General features: G+C 53.4%; 9 protein-coding genes across 9 annotated transcripts; 5 read left to right on the plus strand and 4 right to left on the minus strand.

Moving 5' to 3' along the window:
• Window positions 1-267: 267 nt before the first annotated feature.
• CCOS01_05849 (glutathione-dependent formaldehyde-activating enzyme) lies at window positions 268-898 on the plus strand (the record flags this gene model as incomplete). Its single annotated transcript, XM_060454025.1, has 3 exons — window positions 268-388; window positions 499-707; window positions 818-898. The coding sequence occupies 3 exons, from the start codon at window positions 268-270 to the stop codon at window positions 896-898; spliced, it is 411 nt and encodes a 136-aa protein (XP_060315797.1).
• A 634-nt stretch (window positions 899-1,532) lies between these two features.
• On the minus strand, window positions 1,533-2,309 carry CCOS01_05850 (uncharacterized protein; the record flags this gene model as incomplete). Its single annotated transcript, XM_060454026.1, has 1 exon — window positions 1,533-2,309. One exon carries the CDS (start codon window positions 2,307-2,309, stop codon window positions 1,533-1,535), a length of 777 nt encoding a protein of 258 aa, XP_060315798.1.
• Window positions 2,310-4,700: 2,391 nt separating this feature from the next.
• On the plus strand, window positions 4,701-6,077 carry CCOS01_05851 (fasciclin domain-containing protein; the record flags this gene model as incomplete). The annotated part of the gene is made up of 4 exons (XM_060454027.1): window positions 4,701-5,329; window positions 5,384-5,596; window positions 5,655-5,801; window positions 5,876-6,077. 4 exons carry the CDS (start codon window positions 4,701-4,703, stop codon window positions 6,075-6,077), a joined length of 1,191 nt encoding a protein of 396 aa, XP_060315799.1.
• A 1,751-nt stretch (window positions 6,078-7,828) lies between these two features.
• CCOS01_05852 (uncharacterized protein) lies at window positions 7,829-8,575 on the plus strand (the record flags this gene model as incomplete). Its single annotated transcript, XM_060454028.1, has 1 exon — window positions 7,829-8,575. One exon carries the CDS (start codon window positions 7,829-7,831, stop codon window positions 8,573-8,575), a length of 747 nt encoding a protein of 248 aa, XP_060315800.1.
• Window positions 8,576-8,754: 179 nt separating this feature from the next.
• Window positions 8,755-9,402, minus strand: CCOS01_05853 (HD domain-containing protein; the record flags this gene model as incomplete). The annotated part of the gene is made up of 1 exon (XM_060454029.1): window positions 8,755-9,402. The coding sequence occupies one exon, from the start codon at window positions 9,400-9,402 to the stop codon at window positions 8,755-8,757; it is 648 nt and encodes a 215-aa protein (XP_060315801.1).
• A 346-nt stretch (window positions 9,403-9,748) lies between these two features.
• On the minus strand, window positions 9,749-10,814 carry CCOS01_05854 (uncharacterized protein; the record flags this gene model as incomplete). The annotated part of the gene is made up of 4 exons (XM_060454030.1): window positions 9,749-10,059; window positions 10,200-10,314; window positions 10,545-10,742; window positions 10,791-10,814. 4 exons carry the CDS (start codon window positions 10,812-10,814, stop codon window positions 9,749-9,751), a joined length of 648 nt encoding a protein of 215 aa, XP_060315802.1.
• Window positions 10,815-12,627: 1,813 nt separating this feature from the next.
• CCOS01_05855 (uncharacterized protein) lies at window positions 12,628-13,545 on the plus strand (the record flags this gene model as incomplete). Its single annotated transcript, XM_060454031.1, has 1 exon — window positions 12,628-13,545. One exon carries the CDS (start codon window positions 12,628-12,630, stop codon window positions 13,543-13,545), a length of 918 nt encoding a protein of 305 aa, XP_060315803.1.
• Window positions 13,546-14,818: 1,273 nt separating this feature from the next.
• CCOS01_05856 (amidohydrolase) lies at window positions 14,819-15,941 on the plus strand (the record flags this gene model as incomplete). Its single annotated transcript, XM_060454032.1, has 2 exons — window positions 14,819-15,461; window positions 15,544-15,941. The coding sequence occupies 2 exons, from the start codon at window positions 14,819-14,821 to the stop codon at window positions 15,939-15,941; spliced, it is 1,041 nt and encodes a 346-aa protein (XP_060315804.1).
• A 1,232-nt stretch (window positions 15,942-17,173) lies between these two features.
• On the minus strand, window positions 17,174-20,664 carry CCOS01_05857 (uncharacterized protein; the record flags this gene model as incomplete). Its single annotated transcript, XM_060454033.1, has 7 exons — window positions 17,174-17,682; window positions 17,742-17,897; window positions 17,947-17,994; window positions 18,081-18,140; window positions 18,206-18,415; window positions 18,503-20,547; window positions 20,645-20,664. 7 exons carry the CDS (start codon window positions 20,662-20,664, stop codon window positions 17,174-17,176), a joined length of 3,048 nt encoding a protein of 1,015 aa, XP_060315805.1.
• Window positions 20,665-21,594: the final 930 nt, after the last annotated feature.

Genomic DNA, 21,594 nt, shown 5'->3' on the forward strand with positions numbered 1-21,594 from the left:
TACCTCAATAGGGTAAGTGACGTCGTCGGAAATATGTAAGCGCCTCAAGTGGTGTTCGGAGGTCGCCAGCTAAAACTTGATGCGCCACCAGATACCCCGCCCCCTCCATCGACAGAAACAAAAAGGGCTTGCTCCCGTCTGGTGTTTGCCCGCTTGGAAGTTTTGCTGCACTGCACTGTCTTTCAACGACTCCAAATCTGTTGTTGTTCTCGAAGGATTCCAACCCATTTTCAACGTACCTCTCCGACTTTGCTTCATATATTCAACATGCCTCTTACGGGACACTGCCTCTGCAAGGCCGTCACCTACAAGGTGGACGTCGACGCCCCTCTTATTACCGGCTACGATCACTGCGACGATTGCCAGCGCCAGAGTGGCTCGACATACTGTACGTGTTCTCTGCTGCTTTCCCACATAGCTTTGTCGTCGCATAGAATCGGATTGCTCGATCTTTCGACTTGTGACGTGGGCGTGTCTTGGTTGCTGACCCTGGATTAGCCCTTGTCGCTGTTGTTCCCAAGGATAAGCTTACCATCAACGGCCCTACAAAGAGCTGGGCGGGCAAGGGCTCATCAGGCAAGGATGTTCACCGCATCTTCTGCTCCGAGTGTGGCTCGCCAATTGCTCACGACCCCGATGCGGCCCCAGAGATCATCGCTCTCAAGGCTGGTACCCTCGATACCGAGATCAAGAAGAACCTGAAGCCGGTAAGTCGAGCCATGAACGCAACACCGATCGAAGACATTTTCTCCATTGCTGTGGCTTTGAATCGTGATGATGGCATAGGCGAATGTCGCGACTAATGCGTCATCTCTAGGACACCGAGATTTGGACTGTCGGCAAGCTGCCCTTCTGCCAGGAGAACTTGGCAAAGCCCTTCAAGCACATGCCCGAGTAAATTTGGACGTATGGTGTATCGAACAGAGTCGAGATGCATGTAAGATGGGATATACCCCTAGGTCTTTGGATGAAGGGTCTGGGACCCAACTTATATGCTGCGCGGTGGAGGGAACAAGAGTAGCGTGGACGAGTAGGATGTGGGGAGTTTGTGGGTGTGGAGGGTTGGCGTGAGAACCTGGAGGGTTATGATGGCATCGGGCTCGACTCGACCTCTTTTTGACCCACGTCCGTCGTTACCCAAGTATACGCAGCTACTAGGTTAGCTCGGACGAAAGATTTTGGAAGGACTCATTAGAAATTGAATGCAAGGCAATTGCTCTACAAAGACACAATCGATCATGCCTCGCCGTCCAGGTGACATCCTCGTCCAAAGCGCCATCACTGTCACAACCCCATTGTCAAGGGTCAGAAGCCAGCTGCATTTGATAAACTCTGATAAACATCTTGCATTATGTCACTTATCACAGTCACGGCTCAGCCAAAGAGAAAGGGGAAAATGCATCCATTCAATGCTCATTAATACTTGAATCGTGAACAGTGCCGGACGTTATCATTACTTTCACCCCCAGACATCTCTTCAACCCCGACTTTCTCTCACGCGACGACGGCCAAACTGCGTCTCCAAGAATCTCTTACAGTCCTGCGAGAACTGCGATACCAGCAGCACCCATCAAGAGGCCACCTGCAGCGTAAGTTGGCATCGCACCACTACCAGCGGTTGTGCTTGTGGCCGCGGCACCCGAAGCTGTACCGGTGGTGGCAGTTGAAGCACGGGTAGATGAAGTACCAGTTGCTCCCGAAGCGGAGCCAGTCGCAGCAGTAGAAGGGCTCGTCGTCGTGCGGCTTACAGCAGCAGTGGCACTCGCGGCTGCACCAGTGATGGTGCCAGGTCCCTGGGGGCCGCTAGCCGTATAGTAGAGAGAAATGGCCGTGTTGCTGGGAGCTTGATCGCTTGTGGCAGTGGCTCCAGTAGTCACGGGAGTAGCAGCAGCCTCTATGCCGGAGTAGATGCTGGCGAAAACAGCAGTGGGAGTACCTGTGCAGAGAGCATTGGAGGCAGATGAGAGGACGCCGCTGTAGAAAGCCAGGTTTCGCTCGCTGCGGAGACCGTGAATAGTGAGGCATCGCTCGCAAGCCAACTTCTCGGCGAAGAAGCTACCCCCGCAGATGCATTGAGCGTGTGCCTCGTAGTCGATAGGGTTGGTGCCATTGGGTTGACAGGCGAGCTCAATGTTCTCAATTTGGACGCAAGGGGGAAGCTGGGCACCAGAACCTGTCTGAGGCTTGCAGACAACGTCTTGGTAGGGACGGGTGGTCTGGCGGATGTCGAGAAGGGCCGGGATAGACCAAGCTTGGGCGGTAGAGGGAAGCATGGCTGCGAGGCCAGCGACGATGGTTGTCTGTCTCATTTTGGTGTAGTTTGTGTGTTTTGACAAGCCGGTCAAAGTTGGCGTGGTAGTAAGGAGTTGGATGATGAAGGAATTCTTCAAGAGGATAGATGTAACGGCAATGGATGTGGTAATTGCAAACAAAAGAGGCTGGTGTATTGGTGTAAGTGGTGGAGGCAGTTATGGAAGGCTTTGATGATGTGTACACTGTAGTTGGATGTGAGAAGAAGAGATGGATCGGGGAGAGAATTGAGAGAAGGGGATTAAGAAGAAGAACACAAAGGCATTGTCCAATGAGTAGGCTGCTGCCTGTGTCACAACCAACGGCAAGTGCCCTCTTGCGGTGACTACCACATTTACTAAACCGGATGCTTGTACCTGACCTTGGCTACACTACCTAAGCACCAAGGGGGGAGGAACAGGCGTGAGAGCGCATGCGTCGAACCGGGGCAAACGGGGAGGGTATCGTGGATAGGATATACCAAGTTTAGATCTTTGGTGTTTGACCTTACCCTTTCTGTATTCCTTGTATTCCTTGGGGCATGCAGATTGACGTTTTGCCATCATTACCGCAACTAACGCGCCATTAACGGCACGGTCTGCCGGAGGGGAATGTTGCCAGAACAGACGGTTTCTCACGCCGGCGGAAATTGAATATTGCGGCACAGCTAAACACCTCGTTCGCTCCTGTAGACACACACACACACACACACACACACACATGTTGCAAATTGTCCAGTCACGGTCGAGGAAGATTTCGCGCCGAGTTGGACCAACTCGAGCAGCTGGCCGAAATTGGCCTAGTGAAGCAAGGATGGCACTGTCCACACCTTTAACTGATGGGAAAGCTCGGGCGTAAGTGTGGAGTCAGAAGCTGTCCTTTTGGCAGGGGAGCAACACCTTATCGAGGGCGCCTGGGGTGCTCCTCATCAACATGGACCTTATTGCCAAGCGAAGCAGCATCCATAATCATCGTTGACTAGGTAGGTCCATTGCAAGGTACAAGGTATCCGTATCCGTACTTTGGTGTTGGACCTTCACCTTCCCGTCCTTTCTTTTGCGGGGGCTCTTGTAGTAAGTGCTTAGGAACCACCATGCGAGGTACTATCTCAATGCTTTGGATGAGTTCCTGCCACTGGCCAGTCTAAGGACCTTCCTGCCCTTCTTGTTGTCGAGTCACTCGTGACATAGGTACCTGATCATACCTAAGGTAATTGCTACCTCCACAACTAGGTAGGCCGGGATTGACTAGACGACTTGATCTAGTATTATTCGGTCCAGTTCCTCCCGTCGCAAATGACATGGCACGTTGGCCTCAAAGGAAAGTGGCACTTCGACCTGTTCCATGACTAACATTCATGACCCAACGACAGCAGAAACAGCAGCAGAAGCAGCAGCAGCAGCAGAGGGATCTTGATCAAGAAGGAGTAAGGGATCAATCCCTGGCATTACATCGAATGATTGAGGCACTGCTGTCATCAGTCGCAAGGCGCCTTCAACCACGTGCCTGCCACAAAAAGCTCGGGGCAACCACCGTTCAACTCTGTTCCTGCAGGCAACGCCGCAGGGGTGAAATAAGCTTGCTTGTAGTAAGCATGGTCTTGCCTGTATCTCAGTGCCAAGGCCCCCAGATGTGGTAGGAAAGACGCTGATCTATTCAACGACGCACCTCCCTCATCTTTGACAAATCCTTCAACGGCAGACACTGAACTAGTCAGGCGGTTTTTGACTTCTTTTTGAATTCGAATTCGAATTGGCAACTTGTTTTGCAGTACGAGAACACATACAACGGAGGACCTCTACGGTTCGTGGCGCGCCTCTCACCTTGCATGAATCGGCTTCTCCACGCCAACCGTCAGCCCTACGTTTTCTAGTGCCGCTTCGTGCATAGGTGTTCCGCCACAATCCAGCACTTTGAATGCGAAAGTGATTTCATTCCAGGACTCGATCGCTGAGCAGAGTGCAAAATTCGAGCCCTATAGCTAATTGCTGCATGAGTCTGCCAGTGGCCGCTGGGAACGGCCCCGTCAATACAGTATGGCCTGGTCCTGAGACCTGTGTCTTTGCGACTCGCACCCCAAGCCAGAGTGTCTTTGTTTACAGCACCATCTCACCTCAATATCTGTCTCGTGGTGTATGTAGTAAGACGCCGCCCTACCGTAGCTTCTCAGTCAGCTTCCTGGTTTGGTATGGGCTTGGATTGTGGCAGAAACAATGCAGGCAACGCACTTGCACTGCCGCTGAAGCTGGAGGGACACTATCTTCAGCTAGGCTCAGCCATCCGTCTGGCTTGTGCGGCTGAAGGACAAGTAGACGACTTCTTATATGGCACTCTTCGCCATCTGATATCCCAAGCTCACAAGCTACATGTTGTCCTGAAGCAGACACTCACCCCGGGTTCCTACTACAAGTATGCGCTTCGTCCAAGAGCTCGCTGTCGCTGTCGTGAGTCTCGCGCCACTGGCTTGTGCTGTTGATCCGTCTCTACATTCACGACAGGCTCAGCAAAGTCTCAGCAATGCGCTGACAAGCCACGCCGATCTCTCCACGTTCAACGAAATTCTGAACGGCTATCCGAGCATTATAAGCAACATAACCGCTGTGACGAAAAATAAAGTTACTCTCCTAGTGCCGACCAATGTTGCCCTCGCCAAGTTTCTTCAACAGTCCAACGTCAGCGAAATCACGCAGCTTCCCGTGAACCAACTCTTGACCATCTTGCGATACCATACTCTGGATGCTCCGTTGACGGCCTCGAATTTCAGCGCGTCCAGGGGTATCACAGTCCCCACCAAACTTCGAGATGAGCTCTTCAACCTTCGGACACCTGGACCTGCCATCATCGACCAGTACGGCGAAGACGCTCAGGGTCAGGTGCTTTTTATTTCACCGAGCACCATTAATCCCACCAAATTTAGAGTTAGGCAAGGGACCCCTTCCGATGATCACACCGCGAGCCTGCGCGGTGGCCTTGGTCAGACTGCCGAGCTCACATCGATCGATGGGGTGTGGGATGGCGGATATTTCCAATCTGTCGATGCGTGAGTCGATACCCTCCGCCTACATAAAAGGGGCTCATGCTGATAACCTCACAGTGTTCTAGAAGCCCCGGCAGTATGTTCCACCACTATCAAGAAGCTCTCAAGCTCACTATCGGCTCTCGGAGATGCATTGGACAAGATCAAGCTATGGAGACAACTCGACAATACCGCCAACATCACGTGCCTGGGACCCAACACCGCTGCTTTCAAGGAGGCAGGCAGCCCCCAGAGTTCTCTCGGAAACGAAGACCTCAAGAACGCGTTGCTGTGAGTCACAAGCCACGAATGCAGACTCTAGCTCTCGTTCGACTGACCCAAATAACAGTTTTCACACTCTACCTCAGACAGCTTACAGCGACTTCCTCGTGGATGGCCAGGAATTCACCTCGATGGCCAACGTGACTGTTCGCGTCACGATCAAGGACAACGAGATCTGGTTCAACGATGCCAAGGTCATTAGCCCCAACGTCCTGTGAGTACTACAATGCATAGAAACTACCTGACCAGCAACGATACCCAGGCAATGAAACTGATGGCTTGTGACAGGACCAACAACGGACTCATCCACATCTTGGACCGCGTAATGTCCGCCAATGCCCTGCCGGACTCCTCGACTTCCTCACCAACGGGGACGGGCTCGGCTACCCCTACTTCAACCGCCACGCCCCCGAATGCCGGGAACCCCATGTCAGAAAGCATTCGTGCCGCCGCAGTCATAGCTCTTGCGGCCGGTTTGCTGCTTGTGTGAAGTCATATCTTGAGGGATACCAAGGGCCTGTTTCCTCCTCTGACTGGGAAGATTAAGAGGAGAAGAAATATCGTAGTCTATGGGATTGAGAACGTATACATAGCTGCGATAATATCAATCAAAGCTCATCTGCTGCCAAATCAGCCCTTGTGTCCAAGTCGTTAGGGAACTCAAATCTGACAGATACAGACTGATCAGGAAGTACGGAGTGCCTACTAACGCAACCGTGAGCACCCGAGTTCGAATCTCAGCATGAGCATCAAGACATATAGTCCTCAGTTCAGCACCGAGAGGGTGAACTCGTCAGCTTCGATTTAATTCTTTTTTTGATGTTTTGGTATTTTGATACGTAGTCCTAGAGGTGTAAAGCATGCCTATTCTTTTTTGGCGACGTTGGTAAGAGGAACACGAGGGCGAAGTGATTTCGGCGATGAATGCACCACAGAAGAGGAATTTATTCCCTGAGTATTTGAAGTCCGAGATCATCATCTCAGGTGCTGTTGGTAGGTCGGTGGTCGGTGGTTTTTGAGCGTCAAGAGGTGGTTCGATCAGCTCCAGCAACTTTAATAGGGAATGTGCCCAAGATGCCGCTACCGTTTGGCAGTACATCGTTTCCTTGTTCAGTCATATCAACGGGAACACATCCTAAGAAAGCTAACACCAAAATGCGATTGATCTACAACTTGACGACTCTTCGGATATCAATTGTCTACCTAGTAACCCAGGTGACGCTTTCGTAGGCCGTTGCTCTGCCGTCGTCAGCGTCAATCATATCTCACCTAGTACCCTGATGCGGTCGTGATACGATCTTTCTGGAAGGTTGCCAAGATTGCTGTCTCACATATGAGAAAAAGAGGGCGAGAACCCTAGCAACGCGGGATGCCTCTGCCCTCTGGAATCCTCACCGACTAGCTCGTCCCAAGGATCTACCGTACATGTCAACCCTCCTCATCCGGCCGATCCGCTCCCCGCCGCTTTCTTGCTTACATTCGAGTTTCGTTTCATGCAGCTCAAACCAACCATTCTGTATCGTGTTAAGGGAAGACAGTATGGGAGTTACCAAAAAAAAGGTTTCAACACGAGATGTGAAAGTTCCTCTCCAAGTCAAGGATAACTCGGCAACGCCCGCTTACTTCCGACTGGCATCGAGAAATTCAAAGATCCTGGCTCTTTGTCTACGTCACTGTGCTATTAAGAAAAACGGGTACCAGAGCCAGCCTTATCATCCGCTTGGGTCCTTATTTCTGGAGATTAGGATCATATTTTGTGGCGCCCCTGTGGTGCGTTTGCGTGGGGGGTCCGTCCGTATTTGAAGCTAAGGGAGGGAACTAAGGTAAGACACACAATCCTTGGGTCGCTCATGCTGAGCTGTTCCCCTTCCAGTCCGCGCCAGCTTCCCAAAGGTAATCCCCCTTCCTCCCCCTCCCCTCGAGCAGAAAAAAGAAAGAAAGAGAGAAGTTGGAGAGGCTCAAGTTCATACTACCACCTTCATCTCGAATCAACTCACAAGGCCCGCGGTCCTAAAAAGTCCGCATCGCAACCCCGGTCTACCCAACAAACCTCACACGAAAGAGGATATCAACTCCCCCCCCCCCCCCCCCCCCCCCCCCCACAAAAAAAAAAAAAGAGGCGACCCCCACGGGCCGCCCAACCCCCCCCCAACAAGCACCACCCGCGCCCCCCCCCCCCCCCCCCCCCCCCCCCCCCCCCCCGCTCCACAAGCAAAAAAGAGACAACGGGGCGGACCACCGATGGGGCTTCAACGGCCTCCGAAAGGAGGGACCCACGTATCGGTCATGCTCCTCCGCGCCGTCGGCGATCTCCCCGCAATCATCTGGGAGGTCCTGACCGCCATCGCCTGGGAAGGGTGGGTCTCCGTCACGAACCAGCTCCGTCTCCTCGTGGCGACCTACCCGCTCATGGTCCTCTTCTTCTTGTTGTCCACCACAGGCGTCGGCGGACCTCTCGACGTCACCGTCGTCCTCGTCAGCACCTGCTGCGTCGCCTATATCTACGCCTCTTTTCTCTACTATTTCCGTTTACGGGACCGGCTACCCTGGGCTTGCCTCGTGGCGACGCTCCTCTGGTTTGACGGCGGCGACGGGTCCAACAGGCAGCTCATGCGCCGCGGGGCGGTTGCCGTCTTCATGTTGGCGCGGGACGACGACTGGAGCGCCGTGGTGGAGAAGAGGGTGAGGGGCCAGACGCTGCCGTGGCAAGACGGGAGCGGGTTCGCGTTTCTTTATAACTTTGAAGGGCGCGAGTTGCTGAGGGAGGTGGCGCTGTTTTGGGTCAATACGCTCTGCTCGTCGTTTGGGCGGCGGCGGGTGCACGACGACTTCACGCTGCGGACTTCCATCAGAGTTATGGACGTGCTGGTGTTGCCGCTGATCGGGGCGGTGGACTGGGCTTGGCGGTACAGGCAGGCTCGGAAGCAGATGAGACTTGTCGAGGAGGAGAGGAGGAGGGGAGGTATGGGGTTGCAGGAAGGGAATTGAGTTGAGTGACAAGGAGGGACGGGTCCGTTGAGCTTATTTGAAGGATGTAGTATTCTTATTCGAGTAATCGTAATAGTCCGCGTTGAAACATGGACCGTAATATTCCAAAAGACGAAGCTGGGTATCGAGTTGAATCGAAGGGAAAGTCATATACGTGCAAATTCCTCGAGATCGACCTTTCAGGCACTGACAGGACCAGCCTCGTCCTGCCACCACTCCATAAAAGTAAGAAGCCTCTGGGTCCGCTCCCGCGCCATCTCCCTCCCAGCATCCGTCTTCATCATCCCCTCCAACCTGACGAGCTTCTCCTCAAAGTGCTCGATGGAGTTGTCCATGCTGCGCGCGCCCTTTGCGCCGCCAAACGTGAAGCAGCGCCCGATGCCCACGGCGCCAATGGCATCGAGGCGGTCGGCGTCCTGCACGACAGCGAGCTCTGGGTACTCTGCAATCAGCGCCCGTACGCGCGCCGGATCCTTGATCTCGCTGGAGTAGCTGACGCCGAGGCAGATTGTCTGTACGCGGGCGGCGAGGTCGGGGCTGGCGCCGAGGGAGCTGAGGAGGGTGGAGACAAGGGTGGATGCGTCCTCGCCCGGCTGGAGGTACTTGCGGTCGCCGACGTCGTGGAGGAGGGCGGAGAGGGTGATTGTGTGTTTGTCTAGGGCCGGGGTTGTAGCTGGAGATTGCGCGTGGATGCGGTGGGCGAGGGAGACGACGCGCTTGATGTGGGCGAAGTCGTGGGAGGCGTCGTATTTTGCCATGTAGGCCTCGACGTATTTTGTCACCTCGGAGACGAGCTCCTCTTTGGTTGGTGATGCGGTTTGAGCCATAGTGAAAACCGGGGTACTCTGACTTGAGTATCCGATGAATCTTGAACGTCTGTGGATGGGAAAGATTATCTTTGAAGAACTGAAGGAGACTGGATCGTCGATGGCGTTTATCAATGACAACGGCAAGACTTCTCGCTGATGGATTGGTAATCCGACCTTTTCAACAGGGCTTTACCTTGAGGACGTCTAGCTAGATTGAGTGACCGAGTTGGTGAAAGAGGGGCTGCTGCCTTGAATCGTTGACTCAGGCCGGCGACGTAGCAACTTTCGTACGCGACTTTGTTGCGACGCGCCAAAGTAGATAGTCGCAAGATCGTTGACGGGAAACGCGCTATCATGTGACCGTTCACGTGATGAATGTCAACTGTAGGTGGATACCACCGCTTCCAGTCTCCACATGGCTTGTTCCTCTCACGGGCAACCCCGCTGTTTCCCGCCAGGTCTTCCCGCTACCAACAAAGACCACGGGCAAACGGCACACCCTCGACTTGAGCACACCTTTGCAGATCTTGGGCAGTGGCCAAGCGCCTGAGAAACAACGTCCAAAGACCAAATCTGTTGTAATGCTGCAACACACGTAACACTCTTGAGCGCCCAGCTTGTCAGCCGACATCGATCTCACCATTCTGAGGTCAGACCGCTTCACGCTCGCAGTCGCTTTGTGAGACATCTGTCGGCATCAAGGAAAAGGCCGATATGCCAGAGTCGCAGCCGGCTTACGAGGCGCCGTCTTGCGACCTGTCACAGCCCTTTCTTCGCTTTCTGATTAATCTGATGGAGTGACAATCTCGATGGACCTTTCGCATAGTTGCGCTCCAGAACCACGGCAGGCATCTCTACAGCCCAGATCCCAGATCCTAGATCCGATGAGGGAAATACCACGAGCGGGCTTGCCGTTCCGTTCAACGGGGACTATAGTCCATCAGTGTGATGGACCTCACATACCCGCCGAGACTAGAGACGCATGGAGCCGTATGACGCACCTTGGATACTATGCCGAAGAGGGACGGTGAGAACTGAGAAGGGGAAAAACTGATGCCGTATCTACAATTCACCTCCATCATCTTCTCGAGGTGTGGGTGGCTCAAGGGTCACGCAGTCGCAGCGGATGTCGACCGAAGGCGGAGAACGGCAGTTTGTACTTGGCGGGCCGCACCACGATCGGCCATGTCGACTGACAGGGCCAGACCGCGCAGGGCAATGCCCACGCTGCCAGTCTGTGTCACGGCAGACAAGGCAGAGGGAAGCACGCACTTTAGAGTACGCTGCCCCGTTTTCTGCGCCCTTTCCAGCTCCGGATCTCGGTAGTGTTTGATCTCCTCCAGCCCTTTGGGCCAAGTCTGTGGGGATTGTCTTTAGGCGTTACCATCGTCCCGGCTTACACTTACGAAGGCATTTAACCCTCTTGACATTGCCGGAGACTGACCTCGAATTTTCTGCATCGCTAGATCTAGAGAGAGCCTGCCGTGGTTCGACGTCTAGGCAGGTACGAGAAGCAGCTGGCAAACCGGAGGACGCAGACCAGTCTGCACATCACACAGGCAGGCACTCAGGGAACCAGGAACATGGCTTCTGGCATCATATTTGCTCTTCCCTTTCTTCCGACTCGCGCGATCTTCGGTTCTTCCCTGGTCGAGCGGCTGGGAAGAGGACGGGACGTCAAGTGACAATTCGGATACTCCAATGAGGAAGGACATCAATCTCAGAAAAAGCTCGCGCATTTACATGCAGACGGCATGCATATTGACTCGTTGCATGATGCAGTATGCCAGTTGACTGTCCGCTTGATGCGGCTATAGGCATACGGGCGAATACCATGCGAGAATTGAGAGATGTGGCTTTTCTACTCATCTCTCACAGGCACGAAGATGAGCCAATCGCAGCTAGACGGCAGCTCTTGACTATTCTACTGAGGAGGGCCGGGAGCCTTCTTGTGAGTGGTGATGCTTTCGCAAACCTGCATCGTCCCGCGCATAGTCATGATTGGCTCGACCTGCAGCACATCACTTCAACAAGTTGGCGATGGGGTGATAAGCGACCGGGCACAGAAGAGCGATGGGCGTGGGCTATTGGCCAATGATGGCAGGGATTTAGACGCCCAATTCGAGCGGAAAAGCACGACCGGCCCCACATCTCACGCAAAGATCGGAGAGAACGTGGAAATGTGGGGACGTACCGCGCTTTAGTCCCGACCAATCCCACTTTTCTCTTCTATTTTGGCTGACGGCTGCCCAGAGAACCCCTCCCTCTCTCTCAACTCTCACCTCTCCCAGGCTCCCCTCACCATGCAGCTTAACCGCCCAGCGTGCAGACATGGCCCATCCCGGCGGCCATCTTATGGTAGCACCACTAAGGCAACGGGCAACGAGAGAGAGGTGACGGCTACGATGGTCCCCCCATCGACAGAAAAGCTGCTTTCGTTCCTATTTGCCAGTATACCTCGGAGAGAGGGCACACAGCCAACCACAGTACACAGCTGTGTGTGGGTGTCCATTCTTGGACGAGGGGGAACCCCGGCCGGCTGATCCTTTCGACGTTGCCCGCGAAGCTCATCACCAGTGTGATATTGGTTGCTTGCATCGACCATCCACAAGCCTCGTCCTCCCTAGCTCTTCTCTCATTGGGTCGTCCAGTCGACTGACGCTTGATTTTTTGCACGCTACTGTGTACGGCACGCTCCACAGTCCACACTTTTTGCTGACGAGCAACAAGTTCCCCGTTGCGTTGCTCCAGCCATGAACCGGCGCCAGTAGCACCGCATCTCGAGTGGCTGTCTAGGTATCCCAGCCCACCACCACCAACAAGGTGACGGGAGCACAGAGGTAGCGCACACTAGACAGGTGGAGGAGACATGTGGTGGTGGTGTTGGCCTCAATCATGGCCTCTCCTGGGCCTCCTAGGACGGCCCGTCAAACCATATAATGGAAGCATCCCATCCTCTTCGATTCCCTTTCCTCTTTCTCTCTTCAGCAAGCAATCAAACAACTAATTCCAGTTCTTCGTTTTTTCCTCTCCTCCTTTTTTGTTCTTTCTTCTTTCCATAGAGCCGGTCTCTATCTTAATTCACACTCCAAACTAATACCCAATTTTTTGCAAATCATCACCACCAAAGTTGCCGGTCAACTTATCCCCTAGTAACGGAAATCTGGAATTTCTTGCTCAACGCACATTATTCAGCAAAACCACTTAATCGCAGCACCCGTTTAAACGTCAAATACCGCAATAATGTCGTCCACTCAACTCTCCTTCTCCCTTCGTGTTTCCTCCGGTGTCAAGACCGTCCACCTGCTCGGTTCCTGGGACGGCTACGTCGGCCAGCTCCCTCTCTCCAAGGACAAGACTTCCTCCAAGTCCGGCTCATGGAAGGGCACCTTCAAGTTTGGCGGCTCCACTCTCTCCGCCGGCTCCCGCTACTGGTACTACTACATCATCGACGGCTACCACGTTGCCCACAACCCCAGCGTCGCCTCCACCGTTGAGCCCACCACCGGCCGCGAGCTGAACATCCTCGACGTCCCCGCCGGCTCAAAGTCCTCCAGCAAGTCCAGCTCCAAGTCGAGCAGCACCAGCTCCTCCAAGTCTTCCTCAAAGTCCTCTTCCCACTCCTCGTCCCGCAGCTCTCGCCACTCCTCCAAGGACAAGGACTCCAAGTCAAGCCGCCACCGCTCCTCGTCGCGCGACATCCCCAAGGGACGCCCCCTCTCCGTCTCCCAGATCAAGGCCCCCAAGCCCATGTCGCCCCACGCCACCCAGCACATCCTCAACAGCGACTACTGCGACGACGAGACCATTGAGGAGCTCACCGCCCGCTTCGGCGCCGCCGGCTTCGACGAGGAGGACATCGTCACCGACTTCTCCGCCTCCGGCTCCCCCGTCTCCTCCACCGGCTCCAGCCTCTCCTACCGCTCCGACAGCTCCAGCCCCAGCTCCTCGCTCTCCGGCTACAGCACCCCCGGCTCCGACGTCAGCACCTGCACCTGCGAGCGCTACGGCATCACCCGCAAGGGCGACCGCGTCAAGATCGACTGCGGCGGCGCACGCTGCGGCTACGACGACAGCTCCGACTGCTCCGACTCCGAGTCCGAGGAGGAGGAGGAGTACGCTCCCTCCACCACCCGCCGCCACGGCATCGTCGTCAGGTGAAGAGCTTCCAATCCTGCCCTGGGATGGGAGTGACCACAACCACCGCCGAAAGGAAAGCCACCAAATACACGAAGATAGAAGGCCCCCATGTGGCCCGTACATTCATTTCGTCGCGCGACTGCCCCGCGCTCGCCGACGTGCTAATCATTGCATCCACCGAGGAAAGGCAGTTGCGAACCCGAGCCGGTCTCGGGCCCGCCCGCCTCCTCGTTCCAAGTGGGTCGATGCTGCGACCCCGCGCCGCGGTGGCCGCCGCCGTCTGTCCCGTAGACGGAGGTGCTTGGCCGCCGCGCGCGTGAACCAAACTCAACCGTTTCGTTTGTCATGTCCTCACTTGACAACAGCGGAGCCATCCTCGTATTCCCTTTCATAATAGGGGAGGAATGCGAGAGACCAAGACTCCAGGGGTTGGAAAAGGAGCCAGCGCATCCGCTGCTCCTGGGGAAGAGACCGTTTCCAAGCGGCTGCCGGGGGCTGGGCTTTTGGAAAGCCCCCGGGCATGGCTGCTTTTTTTCATGAAGGCGAATTCATGTAGATAGTTAAGATGACCGCCACAGGCGGCTTTGGATAGATGCCGATATGAATCTATCCATCATTTGAACGCAACCTCAACTGTGCACCCGCTGCGTGACAAGCGTGATCAGTACCCGTCCTTGAACATGAGTTTGAACAAATATGAATGATGCCAGTGGAAATTTCTTGTAAATGAATTAATCTGTATTCGAGGTCAAAGTCTTGACGGAAATGTTGTAGTAAACTTTGAATTGCCGAAATTGGCAAGTGGGCGATGTCTACGCCGGCAGACCGGGACGGAGTCCAAGAAGCCTTCGGTGTCCGCGCCGGAGGTGGTCCGTCACCCTTCTCCGCATAAATGCCCCGAGAGGTCGGTGCTCGGGGGAAAGATCCCCTGGAGAAAGGCGGTGGGGGGAGCACTATCCAACAACGTCAGAAAAGGGGGGGGGGGGGGACCGGCAGTGGGGCACTAGGGCGTCAGGACAAGGGTGTGTGTGTCGCTGTTACAACCCCGCGATGTCAAAGAAATAGGTGCGGGGACTCCACGTCTCTTTCTGTCTCTCCTCTCTCATCTTCTCCTGGCCTAGCTCGAGCGTTCTCCTACAACAAACGACGCTGGACTTTTCGTCTTCAGCCTCACTCTTGGCCCATCCGTCTCAGACGCAAAATATCAATTGAATCACCAGAAAGCAGCCAACCTCCCATAAAACAGAACCGGCACGCAGCCCCCCCCCCTCCAAAGCATTCCCAAAAGCCCACCATGGCCGCCGACTACCCCATCATCGACTCCCACATCCACCTCTACCCAGAGCAAGAAATCGAGACCCTCGCCTGGGCGACCCCCGAAAACCCCCTCGCGAAGCAGCACTCGGTCGAAGACTACGTCGCCGCCACCGGCTCCCCCGCAAACCTCAAAGGCTTCATCTTCCTCGAGACAGACCGCAAACACGACCTCGAAGCCGGCGCCCGCGATGCGTCCGGCTGGGAGTTCCCCCTGATGGAGGTCTCCTGGCTCCGCCGCATCGCCGAGGGCAAACCGCGCGACGGCGAGGGTCACAGCCCCGACCACGCCAGCCTCTGTCTGGGCATCGTCCCCTGGGCCCCTCTACCCTCCGGCGCCGCCGCCATGGAGAAGTACCTCGACCACGTCAAGACTGTTGCGGGCGACGCCGTCTGGCCGAAGATTCGCGGGTTCCGGTATCTGTTGCAGGATAAGCCGCACGGCGCGGGGTTGACGGACGATTTCATCGACAGCTTGAAGCTTCTGGGCAAGAGGGGCTTCGTCTTTGATATGGGCGTCGACCAGCACCGCCGCGGCAACAAGCAGCTCGACGAGGCGTTGGAGATTATCTCGCGCGCTCACGAGGGTGTTCCGGAGGAGGAGAAGGTCACCTTTGTCATCAGTCGGTCCTCCCCCTTCCCTGTCTCTACTATCTCCCATGCCCTTCATTCAAAACCAGGAGCTAACAAACACACCCTAACCAGACCACCTCTGCAAACCCGACCTCGGCATCATAAACACAACAGACCCCTCCTTCGTCCACTGGCGCACCGCAATCTACGCCCTCTCCAAATGCTCAAACACCTACATGAAGCTCTCGGGCGGCTTCTCCGAGATGCCCGACTCCCTCAAGAAGCAGGACCCCAACGCAATCTTCGAGGCAATCTTCCCCTGGCTCGGCGTCGTCCTCGCCACCTTTGGCACCCGCCGCACAATGTTCGGCTCCGACTGGCCCGTCTGCACCGTCGGCGTCGACGAGGCCTGGCGCAAGTGGAAGCTGCTTGTCGAGCGCACCTGCTACATGGCTACCCTCGAGCCAGAGGACCAGGCGGCCCTGTTTGGCGGTACCGCGATCAAGGCGTATGGTATTGAAGGGCTTTGATGTTTTCTCTTTTGTTGTTTGACGCTGTCTATGATTGTGATTTGAGTATGGTGGGTAAGCTTGCAGATCGGGGCAGTGTGAGAGAGAATGAATTCGCTGGATTTGCAGCGTCTAGAGATTACATCGCCAGTTTGTACCCGATGATTCAACATTGGGGCGCGCAGGTATGGGATATGATGATGGCGATCGATATATTACGACTTTGCACACAGATACCACAAAAACAAATACGTGCTTTTTCCTTTCCCTATAACGAACATGTCAAAAAAAGACCCAAAATGGCAAAAGAGTTCACCCCCCCGGTGCTGAACTGGGGGCTACATCTCTGGCGCTCATGCTGGGATTCGAACTCGGGTACTCGTATGCGCTGAGCCTGTCGTCGAGTAGGCTGGTTGGCGATTTGATTGTTGACCATTAACCATTCCACCACCCACGCCACAGTTTGACCTGACCCGTCGACCTAGACGGGCGCCTGCTGTGCTGGTGACGGAATTGGACTTGGAGGGGTATATGAGGGCTTGTTGCGTATTCGGGTGGCAGGCAGCAAAGGTATCGGATGAAAAGGTCCGCGATGTGGCTGGGTGAACCAGAGGAAGGAAGGTGCGTGAGTTAGTAGTGGCTGCATCGCATACTTCGAGGCCGACAGTATCTATATAGTTTTATTAATTACGGTAAGGTCTCGTTCTTTTAGCCAGGCTATAGGGATCCTTAATTACTGTTTACCTATATCCACTTGATGCTGGCCCTCATATGGGGAGGGTTATAAAGGACTGGCTTGAAGACCGAGGGCTTTCTGTGATGCACTAGCCGCCGTATAGCTCTGATCTCTCCCCTATTGAGAACCTCTGGCCACATATGAAAAGCTGGATTGAGATGTTTTGCCTGGAGCTCTACTGGATAGACGAGGCGTCGTTATATCCCGCCGCCGTAACGGCGTTGGAGGCTGTCCGAATGGAATACCACGCTTCTGAAGCTATGTTCAGCGTACTTTATGAAACCCGTCGCTCTAAGGAACTTGTTATTTCCCTCTTAAAGGTATGTGGGATTTTGCTTTCGTAGAATTACACCCTCCACCGAGGAGATGATTTTGATCAAAAGAACATCCCCAGGGACACCATGTTTCTAATAGATCATCGTGTATTGTAACTCCTGCGAGTCGTTCGATAAAATGAATGTCTACATCTGAGTGACTTCCCAACACCTACGCCAATTGCTTGGTCACGTCTGCTTAATCAGCGTATCTTGTTTTCTGCGGCCCGCTCATCAAAGTTAGCGCCATAGACGTCGCCGAGGTAGATGGCGAATTCATCATAAGCCTTCTCAATGATGCGGAAATGATCGAGTCTGAGATGCACAAATGGGGAAGGATCGATGTCAGCTCTCAGATCACTATTGAGCGCATCGAACTCAGCCATGGCAAGTGCTGTCTGGCACGCATTGCGAATTTGGCGGCCGTTCCACCGTAAGCCCTGCTTCTTGTCGTCTCCATTACTCTCGAAATGCTTCTTCGCAAAGTCAATGATTGAATCCTCGTCGAGGAAGATTTTGCGACGTCTCAGATCGAATCTGTTCTTGATAAGGTCGAAGTTCAGCCTGAAGACATCCAGCGTTTTGTCGAGATCGAGCTTAGGGTAATAGAGGCTCATATGGATTCGGGAAGCGAAGGCTTCATCGAAGTCACCGACACGATTAGTTGTAAGGAACAAAATTCCGGTGTAGTATTCCAACACTCGGAGGAAGACTGTGTTCATTTCAGTCAGCAGAGCCTTTGTACAGAGCGAGCATGATAGCCAAGCTTACTCGCGACGAGACCATTCCTCGTTAGGTCTTTCCGCTCCCTAGACGCAAGAAAGACCTCAGCTTCATCCAAGAGAAGAATGCAGTCCCATCTGCTGGCTAGTGTGAAGTTCTTCTCCAACTCTGTCTGAACCGTTGAAGCGGTCGTTCCGAGATCGCCTATATGCGTCAGATTTCACTCATAGCATTTCAACCGTGGAATTCTCACCGCAGGTAACCTGAAAAAGAGGTTTCTTGAAGGTTTCGGCCATGCCCTCTATATAATCGATTCATATCATTAGCGACCGTCAAGTCAAGTCGGATGGAAGCGTGTATGATAAGCTGCCGTAGGAAACGACTAACCTGCTGTGGTGGTTTTCCCTACACCGGGGGCTCCGTGAAGGAGAATGATGAGGCCTTGTCCTAGCAGGGCCCCTATTTTAGTTCTCTGACAAATACAATCGATCGAAAATCAATGCTATGCTTACCTTTTCCTCGAATGAGATCAGAAGACGCATCAGCGTGGGGGTTTCGGTCAACCATTTTCTCCCTGGCCTTCTTGTCTCGGAAATGTTGTGTCACCAATGACTTGACCATCTCTTTGTGTCCTTCGGGAAGAACCAGACGCTCAAAGGCGTCTAAGGCACTGGTTCTGCTATCCTCATTCTCGCCCTTCAGATACGTGAGGTCAAGTTGCGCTAGATAAGACGTAATGCATCAGTTTCTCGACGATGACTAATGTCAGAGGCACAGTGGAATTTGAAAAGCAAAGAAAACGTCCTTACCCCATTGACGGTTTCTCAGGAGGAATCCGAAGACTCTATAGCTCATGATTACAAGCTCGTCCGCGCCGGGTGTGCTCTTCGATTCAAGTAAATCTTTTAATGCATGTGGGTATATAATGAGTGACCGGCGTTCCGTCGGAGATTGCGGGAATAGTTTAGCGATGAAATCCTCAGTCAGACTGTCTTCGACAAATGAGTCGTCGAAAACGTATTGACCTCGGCAACAGATGGCATCGCAGTCGCTAGTTGTGTCATCTGTCTTGCTCTCCTCAGTCGATGTGCTGATGAAGTCAACTTTCGGCTTCCAATCCTTGTTATGTTCGTGCGCATATGCTAGGGCTTCAGTAAAGTCGATCATGACTTGGCTGTCAGCATCCTGCCTTGTGTCGATAACATTACCTTTGTAATACATTGGCTTGACCTGGATCACGTCCCACAGCATCTTGCCTCTTTCCATCAGCCTTTCGCGGAATCCGTCCTCCCTGATCATCCGAAGAGGGTAGATCGGTAACGACTTGATTGGTTTGTCCGTGTCAAATCGAGGTATCTCAAAGGTTTTGGTCACAGGACCAAGATTCTCTCCGTCGAAGTCTATGTAGAGGCACTGAATGATGGCTGGCTTCTCTTTAGCGTTCTCTGAATTGGAATTTCGTATAAAGAGGTATGGTGGAATGACCTTGTGCTTGGGCATCGAGACGCGCAGCACACGGTAGGCCTGTTTATTAGCCTGGTCGATGACTTCCTCTCCTGGCTGGAAGAGATACCAGATGTCGCTGAATGTGATCTTCTCACATTCCGTACTTGCCAGATACTCTCGTCTTGTGCATACGGTATCGTCCAATAACTTCGTCAGGCAGCGAATATGTAGCAGTGTGATAGGACATTTCAAATCTGCTTCGTCCTGAGGTAGAACCGAGGACGCTTCTTCAGACTTGGCTAGTTCGCCACTATCGCCTTCTGAGGTGTGCTTAGTCTCGACAGGTGTGACAGGTTCAGCTTCAGAGGTGACATTGGCATTGCTCGCATAACTGACTTCGAGCTTCGCTGCATGATCTCGAATCGTTTGCTCGTAGTAAGTAAACATCTTGAAGGGCCGAAGGAACGTGGTGCTTTGTCTGCCAATGAATGAATCCTCGCAGGCCTCACTTAGAGCTTTCATTATCTCAGGTGAGTGGATTAGGATTCGTTCTGGCAGCGGCGATTCTCCGAGAGTCTTGTTCGCACTCGCCTTTGGGGGCAAAGAGCGTGATGCAAGTTTCCTGTCGGGCTCTTGAATGAAGTTGTTGAAAATCCCTCGGAATGATAGTTCGGGCTCGCCAACGACGAGCTGGATGGGGTTGACGATAGTGTTGATACTACCCGAGTTCTGGGATTGAAAGACTTCCCAGGTTGTTTGCAACGCCGTTGCTGCAACAGCGTCCGTAAGCATCTCGGCAGCCAGCAAGGACTCGTCTGAAGTCGTCTCTACAATCTTGTGCTTCTCAGCTTCCTCGTCTTTGTCTTCCTGATTCTTATCCCCCTGAACTTGGTGCGACGTCCAGTACCGCCTGTATGTCCCCAGCACGTAGCCGAGTTCTTCAATGGCCTCAGAACTGCGCATGATCATGCGAGAGAAATCTCGCTGTATAGCGGTGCTGTTTGAACCGAAGATTTCATCGTACCCTGTAACGTCGAAGCCATAGCGTTTGTTTAACGGGGCCGCGAATATCCTTTTCTCGACCACTTTGTCAACTACATCGTCGACTTGGGCTAGCTTCTGCTCCAATTCGGAGATCTTTGAAATGAGGTCTCGGTACTGTCGTGCTGACACTGTGACAAGTCCGGCATGCACCCCTTGGTCGACATCCAAGATGGTTCCCGTGTTGGCAATAGTCTCACCAACGAAGCCGGCAGTGTCTCCACGGACACTAGAGGGATGTAAGGTGCCCGCCGTAGAAGTGGTATCATTCTTATTGACGTTGGCCTCGTGATGAACGTCATCGGGTTGGGTTTGCTGGGCAATGTTCTCCATGGCCAAAATGAGTTCCGAGTCAAGCAGCCCAATCCTATCATCCAGAGTCAGCAACGCCGTCATAATCCTTTACAAAATTTGGCTAAATCCAAAAGCTGTGTAGAATATTAATATGATGAATGACTACGTACTGGGATGAAAGCTCAGACATTCGAGTTACAGAAGGCTTGCCACAGAACAGATTCAAGATCGGTGAAAAGCAGATACGGACTTTATATCTTCGTAAAATCTCCGCAAAGACCTTTGAAAAAGATCCTCAAATATGCACATAATAGGTAAAGAAAGCTGAAATATCTCGCTTATGATAGTCACGTTGATATCTAGTAACAGCGACGGTAAGCGGCATCACTATTTTTGCAGCCGATGTGCCGGCCAGTCTCATGCAGGTGGTTCTCGCCTGAGGAACCTGCCAATGGTCTGGTGAAAACTCCTAACAAGGCCAATGATCACACAGTCTACGCGCTTTATCTTCGGTGCCAAGGGCTTGGTTTCAATATATTGATCCCGATTGTCTTGCGTCCATTCAGATGCAACCTATGTAAGCATACAATGCCCATCGGCTGATGATATTCTGCATTTCCAATCTGGAGGTGTTAAGCAGGCTGTGGCACCCCCAGAGATCTATTCGCTGAGGCTGCTTTTCACGCCGAGGGTATGCGTGTTAGTGTCACATAGATAAGGCAGGCTATCATGCGGAGGCGAGCAGACCCGTAGCCGACGTTCTTTCCGTCAATCAAGTTTGTAGGTGTAACAATCCCACAGTAGATACTTGGAATGCATGAAGAGGGGAATCACGAGATACATGGCAATCCATCATAGGCCGCCTGAGGAGTTTTGACCACGTGCGCCGGTGTCACCTCATACAAATGATCCAGAGGATTAGTACCCGAATCGGAGTGGCAGGTCTGCAACTTTTCGATCTCGCCAAAGTGTCTCCCGAATCGAAGAATTAGGAAGTGTTTGTCTTTTCGCAGAAACCGATACCCTTCTTTGTCTCTTGAAACAATTGAACCTGTCGGACCTCTTCTAACCATCCGGTCTTTGACCTCGCAGTCCTCGTGTTCCCTCAGAGTTCAGTCTA

This window comes from Colletotrichum costaricense, assembly GCF_030867565.1.
Source record: "Colletotrichum costaricense strain IMI 309622 chromosome Unknown Scaffold_5.1, whole genome shotgun sequence".
Lineage (NCBI taxonomy): Eukaryota > Fungi > Ascomycota > Sordariomycetes > Glomerellales > Glomerellaceae > Colletotrichum > Colletotrichum costaricense.